This window comes from Ranitomeya imitator, chromosome 6, assembly GCF_032444005.1.
Source record: "Ranitomeya imitator isolate aRanImi1 chromosome 6, aRanImi1.pri, whole genome shotgun sequence".
NCBI classification, from domain to species: Eukaryota; Metazoa; Chordata; class Amphibia; order Anura; family Dendrobatidae; genus Ranitomeya; species Ranitomeya imitator.
Window position 1 is genome coordinate 440,469,357 of NC_091287.1, and position 9,019 is coordinate 440,478,375.

Consider the following 9,019-nt stretch of genomic DNA (forward strand, 5'->3'; position numbering starts at 1 on the left):
ACTATATGGCGGTACACTAAAGTATATACACGTGGGTTCAACCTCACCCAGCGTGAAGGGAGCAATCCTGCTGCGTCACAGGATCGCGGCACCGCACCTAAAGCGCGAGCGAGCAGTCAGCGTACTTAACCCCAACTGGGATTGAAGTCCGATTAGACCCTCGCTGGCACTACACCACAACTGGGTGTGTAAGGAAACTAAGAATAAATATATAAATGCACAGGAGTGCGAGCAATGCCGCACTGACGGACGCCACCAACCGCACTGGCTTGGGTATGGAAAGCGCAAGGCAAGCGCACGGCGCCGTACAGGCGGACACAGCAAGAGGACGCTGCAATGTGTGTTTCGTGCTGTTGGACAAGTCGGGCGCTAGATAGCAAACATACACCTTCCGCGAACAGACATTCAATAGGGAGGGTTATTTAAAGAGCGACTTTCACTCACAACACACACACATATTTACAAGACAATACTAGCGCATGGCCGTGCGGTCATGCGCAGTTTATATAGTTGCAGCACAGGAAGTGGCCACAGGACTTTTGCCCTTCCAAGACCTGTCAAGAGGACCAATGGAATGTGCCGCAGAGCCTGAGCACATGACCCTCGATCTCCAACGGGAGATCTTACCCTGGGCATGCTCAGTATGCGCAGACAAGGACTTAGTCCCAGAGAAGTCCGCTCGCTGCTGACCAGTACTGGCTTTAATGGCAGAGACTGGAGAAACAGCAGTAACTCTCAGAACAGAGTGAGAATGAGCAAGACGCTGGGACCGACGTCTTTGCTGAGCAGACTCCACTGCGACTGGATAAGAATGGGAGACCGCAGCGGAGGTGGCTCGAGATTCCCCCTGTGCAGAAGCGGGAACTCGACCCCTAACACACATGTAGACACATTAAAATAAATGTGTTTCTGCAGATGTCAGCGTGTTTTCACAGACTGTGTGTCAGTGTGCAAAACACGGAGACATGTCAGTGTTCGTGGGAGCGCACGGATCAGGCAGACCCATTAAAGTCACTGGGTGCATGTAAACACGTACCGCACACGGATGCCGTCCGTGTGCTGTCTGTGTGCTTTTTTTAAAGTCATAGTGTTAACATTGAAACAACTTGTTTCAATACACGGACATGGACTCACGGACAGCACACTGACAGCACACAGACGATAAACACGGACACACGGATGACACACGGATAGCCTACGTGCACACACAGACACAAGGACACAGATAGCTCTGGGACCGTTTCTTCCGCTACCGGAAATAGCTGGACGTGTGAGACTGGCCATAGACAGGTGTGTGCCTTTTCAAATCAAGTCCTATCAGTTTAATTAAAAACAGCTGGACTCCAATGAAGGAATAGAACCATCTCAAAGAGGATCACAAGGAAATGGACAGCATGTGACTTAAATATGAGTGTCTGAGCAAAGGGTCTGAATACTTATGATCATGTGATATTTCAGTATTTCTTTTTTATTAAATTTTCAAAAATGACTACATTTCTGTTTTTTTCAGTCAAGATGGGGTGCAGAGTGAACATTAATGAGAAAAAATAACTTTTTTTGAATTTACTAAATGGCTGCAATGAAACAAAGATTGAAAAATTTAAAGGGGTCTGAATACTTTCCGTACCAGCTGTATATAAAAAGATGCACCAAAAGTTAGACAAATGAGTCCTTTGCCAGCGAATGTCATGATGTATTGTAGCTATCAGTCTGCACCTTCTCCTACTATTCACTCTTCCACATGATCATAACTTATATTGTGAAATTAGGAGGTGGAGTTCTGAAATACAGGGGGAGTTAGTTGTCCTTTTGTGATCCGCTGGAGTAGGAATTACTGAGGCAGACAGTAAGAATCCACCAGGGTACCAACAATAGCAGTAGCACTTGACACTTTGAGTTATCACTATTATCAGGACTGTGCCAGGCTGCTATGTTGTGGTACAACCTGTGAAAAAAGGTATTTAGGGTGAGCGTCTCAAGTAGGCAGCTACTTCAGAAGATTTATTAGGGCAAAATAATCCAACACAGACCTTGCCTTTAACTAACCCTTTAATGCCTCTTAATGACTATATCCATCTTGCCGGGCACAAATGAAAGTATAAATATACCCTTTATTAATTAGATTGATAAAAACCTGGAAGGACGGTCACAGACATAACTGACATAGAAAAATTAATAAATATGTAAACATGAAAAGGGATCACAAGATCACAATTACCACAAAATGTTGTGAATGAAATGTCAACTCATCCATCTTTTCATGGTAGCGAGTTTCAAAATGTAATGGCCAAAACTAAAATTTATACCAAAGAGTGAGATAATGTAGGAGACAGGAACCAGTAATGGGCAGTCGGGGAGGGAGGATGCCCCCAAATGATTTTGCTATATGGGGCCCTGAAATTCCTGATGGCAGTCCTGTAGTAATATTATATGTAGCACATTAGTCTGTGATTAATAGTGACAGCAGAATCTTGAAAAACGAATAAAAGCTTATGTTAAAACTAATCCCTCATGTGAAGCTATCCTCCAGCTAGAGACTTTTTTGCATAATTAAACTCTGCTTAGTAATCAGTAAGCATTAATAGAAAGCTTTGGTAACATATTACTGGGTTTTGATGTTGCATCATTTTTCATTAAAAAGAAGGCAGTGGTTGGAGAAATCTCAAATGAGTGGTGTGAGAGGCTAGCCAAAGTGTACAAGTCAAGGCCAGCATCACCGCAAGGTAAGGCAATACAAACTTCTTGTTAAAATCAATGTGATTTTCATCAAACTATTCTTTTCCTAAAGTAAAGAGATGCTTGTAGAAGTTGCCGTCTACTATGGTTAATTATTAGAGATTAGTGATGAGCGAGTATACTCGTTGCTCGGGTTTTCCCGAGCACGCTTGGGTGACCTCCGAGTATTTGTTATTGCTCGGAGATATAGTTTTCATCACCTCAGTTGCATGATTTACGGCTTCCAGATAAGCTGAATACATGTGGGAATTCCCTAACAAACAGGCATTCCTCACGTGTATTCAGCGTATCTGGAAGCCGTAAATCATGCAACTGAGGTGATGAAAACTATATCTCCGAGCAATAACAAATACTCGGAGGTCACCCGAGCGTGCTGGGGAAAACCCGAGCAACGAGTATACTCGCTCATCACTATTAGAGATCCCAAACTACAGGTCCTCCTCTATTAAAGCGGACCTATCGTTTGCCATAGATATGTACTTCTTCAGGCCTCTTTCACACGTCAATGTCTCCGTTGCGTGTGGTGACAGTTTTCACATGTGTGGAGACATTTATGCACGTAATCCCATTCAAGTGAATGGGTCTGTGTGTGTTTCTATGGACTCTGTGTCTGCGGTTGACATGTCCATTTTTTAACAGCAGAATGGGCCGCAAAACGTCCCGCACACGTGCACATGGATGACACACAGGGATATGATCAGTGTGACACGTACCGGCGCCTGACTAGCAGCGATACAGTTAGCGCTATTTCCCAGGTGCCGGTACGTGTGGCACTAAAGCAGCACACGGTTGCCACACGTATGCCACAAGTGCACGTACACATGGACACAGATATCTCCGGTACTGGTTTTTCCAGTACCGGAAATATAAGGACATGTGAAACCGGCCTTACTTGGTGTAAATTCTGCTGTTCTTCCAAATCTGGTGTTTTTTTCCTTTGTTTCTCTGCCTCTCCTAGCCTAATCTAGTCTTTTATCCAAAGGGGCATGAACCTCAAGAAGACTTCCATAGAAATGAGTTGAGGGCCATGCCAAGTTGGCTAGAATGATTGCATTTATATATTGGGAAGAGGGGCCATATTTCAGCAATCGAGAGGCACCGGAACAAAAAACAATAAAAGTAGATTCAGGAGAACATGGGCATTTACACCAACCATAAAATACATATTTACAGCAAGTGACAGGGTTTCCTTAACTAAATGTTAGGAATGTCTTAAAATTGGGCTTTTAAATTAATTTTTTTTTAAAGAAATCTGTCATCAGGCTTTTGTCACCTACTCAGAGAGCAGCACAACAGAGACAAAGACCCTGATTCCAGAGATGTCACTTACTGGGCTGCTTGCTGTAGTTTTGATAAAATCACTGTTTCATCAGAAAGTATCACTAAATGACTATTAAATCTTCCCACATGTTGTCCTCCATATTCATAACACTGAATGTCAGCTTTCTGCCTATGCAGAGAGTACACTGTGCATTCAGAGAACTGCTAAAGCTGCAGCAGATATAACTGTAATTTTTATCAAAACGGCAGCAAGCAGCCCAATTAATAATGCATCGCTGGAATCAGGGTCTCCGCCACTACATTATGCTGCTTTCAGCTGGGGTAGCAAAAACCCTGGTGACAGATTCCCTTTTAAGAGCAGATGATTGATTAGTAATGAATGATAGTAACAACTGCGAGCTTGTGACAACTTTTCATCCTGCTTCATGAAAAGGGGAGTTTCTTAAGAGTTCTTTCACACTTCAGTTGTGTGGCGTCAGTTAGGTCCGACATCGTGGCGGATCGACGGATCCGTCAAATTTGGTGGAAAAACCGTTCTAACGGATCCGTTTTTTTGACGGATCAGCTGCCCCGATCCGTTAAAAAAACGGATCCGTTAGAACCGTTGCGACCGTTTTTACATCCGTTGTAACCGTTTTTTGACGGATCCGTTTTTTAAAAGGGGAGGATTTCAATGTGATTGGCTACTGGATACTACTGCAAAACTATATATAGCGTGTATTTACACCACATCTTTGAAAGGTTGTAGAGAAAGTGGCAGAAATGGAAGGAGTCCTGGCGAACATTGCAAAGATCTATGCGGATTTTACTTTTGAGGCAAATCAGTTGGCAGTCAGCGTTCGAGAGAGGGAGGAACAAAGACTGCGCATCCTACGGCAGCGGCGGAAGAGAAGGCTGTGGATCCATCCCATCACAGCACAACGTATGACCCGTGGTGTTTATTCCACGCTTTACATGGAACTAAGGGAAAACCCTCAAAAGTTCTTCAATTATGTGAGGATGAGAGCTGAAAATTTCGAGTTTTTATTGGGCTATGTGGAAGACTGTATACGTAGACGAGACACCCAGATGCGATTCTCAATATCACCAGCAGAGCGTCTCATGGTGACTATTCGGTAAGTAATTTTTTTTTTTAAATGATTCTCATTCATCAGACTTATAACTGTAATGTTGTTTTTTGAATTTTTTTATTAATTATTGTCTTTTCGTTTTGTTAACAGATTCCTTGCAACTGGAGAGTCGTTCTCATCCCTCCATTTTCAGTATCGACTTGGGATATCCACCATCTCGGGGATCATCAGAGATACCTGCCGGGCATTGTGGGAGTGCCTACAAGTGGAATACATCCCAGAGCCATCACAGGAGAGGTGGCTGGAGATCGCCCAAAATTTTCATCAAATTTGCCAGTTTCCAAATTGTGTTGGAGCAGTTGATGGAAAGCACATACGGATCGTCAAACCTTCAGGCTCTGGATCACAGTTTTATAACTATAAGAAGTACTTCTCTATTGTGTTGATGGCCATAGCCGATGCACAATGCAAGTTCATCGCTGTTGATATCGGTGCGTATGGACGCGCAAATGATTCACAAATCTTTAAAAATTCACCAATGGGGCGCCGTTTATATGGAGAGACATTTGATTTTCCGCCCCCTAGACCTCTCCCTGGAACCACTAGTCCACCATTACCATTTGTTTGTGTTGGAGATGATGCCTTCCAGCTTTCCCCACACTTGCTGAAACCCTTTGGAAGTAGTGGACTGACCCAGAGGAAAAAAATTTACAATTACCGCTTAACCAGAGCACGAAGAGTAGTGGAATGTGCTTTTGGCATCTTAACTGCCAAATGGAGAGTCCTGCTAACTGCAATTAAACTGCAGACTGAAACTGTCGATGATGTGGTCAAAGCGTGCGTTGTCCTGCACAATTTTGTTTTATCAAAAGAACAAGTTTCCCTGGAGGATAATGTGTCAGAAAGCATCTTACGGGATTACCAAAACCCCACTTTTCGCAGTCCAGTAGCAGTCTCCAGAATGCGGGACAGTTTTGCAGACTACTTCATGTCTCCTGCAGGATCAGTTGACTGGCAGTATGAAATGGTGTAAAAAATTTTTTCTTTTTACACTTGTAAAAATACCATTTTTTGTTTGCTTACAAAATCTTTGTACTTTAATGCAGCATTGTATGTTTTGCAACGGTACCCTTTAAACACTGTTATTGTTACTATTGCCATAACCTTGGTGATTTAAAAACTTTACAAAAAAAAAAAGAGAAAGACAATAAAATTGTTTTTAAACCAAAAAACTGTTTATTTATTTACAGATTCTCATAGTTTGGGGTGGAGATAGTAGCGGAGGGGCTGACAGGGCGGACCACGTCGAGAGTGGGGGACAGGACATCACGGGGAGGAACAGAAGTAGAATGGGTGGTGAAAACATGAGGTTGTGTAGAGAGTTGAGGTGCAGATGTGGTGTGTGGGAGGTATGAAGGTGTTGGTGGGATTGGGAACGGAGAAGTTAAAGGGGAAGAATGGAAGGGGGACGGTAAAAACTGGGAAAGACTAAGGGGGGAAGGAACAAATGACGAAGGAGTAGAATGGACGGGAGGAGGACGGACAGGAGGAGGACGGACGGGAGGATAGACGGTGGATTGAGAGGGGAAAGGTGTTGACACATGAAGGGTAGGTGGAGGGGCATGGGACATCGCCTGCGCTAGAGCAGTGTGGCAGCCTTGCATCACATGCATCTGCAGGTCAGGAGTTAGATTTTCCATGTGCCTGAGGACCGACCTTGGTGACTGATTTGCATCTGATTGCATCCTATCAAGACGACTGCTGAGTTCAAGTATGCTTTTGTTAAGCATATTGTACCCAGCAGACGTTTGCTCACTCAAAAGCTTGATGGCACTGTGAAAGGATGCATTCAGCTGCAAAAAGTCAGGCGCATAGCTCCTTTCCTGACCTCTCTGGCGCTGCCGTCCTGACCACAAAGTTGGTCTAGATGTTGCGGCAGTGGCAGAGGGGTGGGGTAAAGGGAACTCTAACTCATCACCTGCAGCTTCAAGTGACGAAGTCCGCCCTGCTGCTCCAGCGCTGGTGGATGAGGCTGAGGGATCAAACGAAAGGGAAGGTGCAGAAACAGAGGGGTCGACGTGGTCCCCGGTGGCGGACTCTTGAGGGATCGCTCCAGAGGGGTGCAACTCTGATGCAGGCTCCCGAGTGCTGCAGAAAGTGCTGTTAAAGAAGAAAAAAAAAAATTAGTATCTGGATATTACAATTGCCCTTGCTGCAAAAAAAATTGAAGGTTACACATTTTTACAGTTTGACTGAAAATACAGTGGGGCAAAAAAGTATTTAGTCAGTCAGCAATAGTGCAAGTTCCACCACTTAAAAAGATGAGAGGCGTCTGTAATTTACATCATAAGTAGACCTCAACTATGGGAGACAAACTGAGAAAAAAAAATCCAGAAAATCACATTGTCTGTTTTTTTAACATTTTATTTGCATATTATGGTGGAAAATAAGTATTTGGTCAGAAACAAAATTTCATCTCAATACTTTGTAATATATCCTTTGTTGGCAATGACAGAGGTCAAACGTTTTCTGTAAGTCTTCACAAGGTTGCCACACACTGTTGTTGGTATGTTGGCCCATTCCTCCATGCAGATCTCCTCTAGAGCAGTGATGTTTTTGGCTTTTTGCTTGGCAACACGGACTTTCAACTCCCTCCAAAGGTTTTCTATAGGGTTGAGATCCGGAGACTGGCTAGGCCACTCCAGGACCTTGAAATGCTTCTTACAAAGCCACTCCTTCGTTGCCCTGGCGGTGTGCTTTGGATCATTGTCATGTTGAAAGACCCAGCCACGTTTCATCTTCAATGCCCTTGCTGATGGAAGGAGGTTTGCACTCAAAATCTCACGATACATGGCCCCATTCATTCTTTCATGTACCCGGATCAGTCGTCCTGGCCCCTTTGCAGAGAAACAGCCCCAAAGCATGATGTTTCCACCACCATGCTTTACAGTAGGTATGGTGTTTGATGGATGCAACTCAGTATTCTTTTTCCTCTAAACACGACAAGTTGTGTTTCTACCAAACAGTTCCAGTTTGGTTTCATCAGACCATAGGACATTCTCCCAAAACTCCTCTGGATCATCCAAATGCTCTCTAGCAAACTTCAGACGGGCCCGGACATGTACTGGCTTAAGCAGTGGGACACGTCTGGCACTGCAGGATCTGAGTCCATGGTGGCGTAGTGTGTTACTTATGGTAGGCCTTGTTACATTGGTCCCAGCTCTCTGCAGTTCATTCACTAGGTCCCCCCGCGTGGTTCTGGGATTTTTGCTCACCGTTCTTGTGATCATTCTGACCCCACGGGGTGGGATTTTGCGTGGAGCCCCAGATCGAGGGAGATTATCAGTGGTCTTGTATGTCTTCCATTTTCTAATTATTGCTCCCATTGTTGATTTTTTCACTCCAAGCTGGTTGGCTATTGCAGATTCAGTCTTCCCAGCCTGGTGCAGGGCTACAATTTTGTTTCTGGTGTCCTTTGACAGCTCTTTGGTCTTCACCATAGTGGAGTTTGGAGTCAGACTATTTGAGGGTGTGCACAGGTGTCTTTTTATACTGATAACAAGTTTAAACAGGTGCCATTACTACAGGTAATGAGTGGAGGAAAGCGGATACTCTTAAAGAAGAAGTTACAGGTCTGTGAGAGCCTGAAATCTTGATTGTTTGTTTCTGACCAAATACTTATTTTCCACCATAATATGCAAATAAAAAAACAGACAATGTGATTTTCTGGATTTTTTTTTCTCAGTTTGTCTCCCATAGTTGAGGTCTACCTATGATGTAAATTACAGACGCCTCTCATCTTTTTAAGTGGTGGAACTTGCACTATTGCTGACTGACTAAATACTTTTTTGCCCCACTGTATGTGGTGTTGAATATTTACCTTCTGCTCAGCAGCGTCGACCGGAGGAACGACAGGGCTCTGGCATGTTTGT

At 44.0% G+C, this 9,019-nt stretch overlaps 1 protein-coding gene across 1 annotated transcript; it reads left to right on the forward strand.

The window, feature by feature from the left end:
• Positions 1 to 4,610: 4,610 nt before the first annotated feature.
• On the forward strand, positions 4,611 to 6,781 carry LOC138642848 (uncharacterized). Its single transcript, XM_069731390.1, has 2 exons — positions 4,611 to 5,132; positions 5,238 to 6,781. Exons 1-2 carry the CDS (start codon positions 4,780 to 4,782, stop codon positions 6,118 to 6,120), a joined length of 1,236 nt encoding a protein of 411 aa, XP_069587491.1. The 5' UTR covers positions 4,611 to 4,779; the 3' UTR covers positions 6,121 to 6,781.
• The last annotated feature ends 2,238 nt before the right edge of the window (positions 6,782 to 9,019 follow it).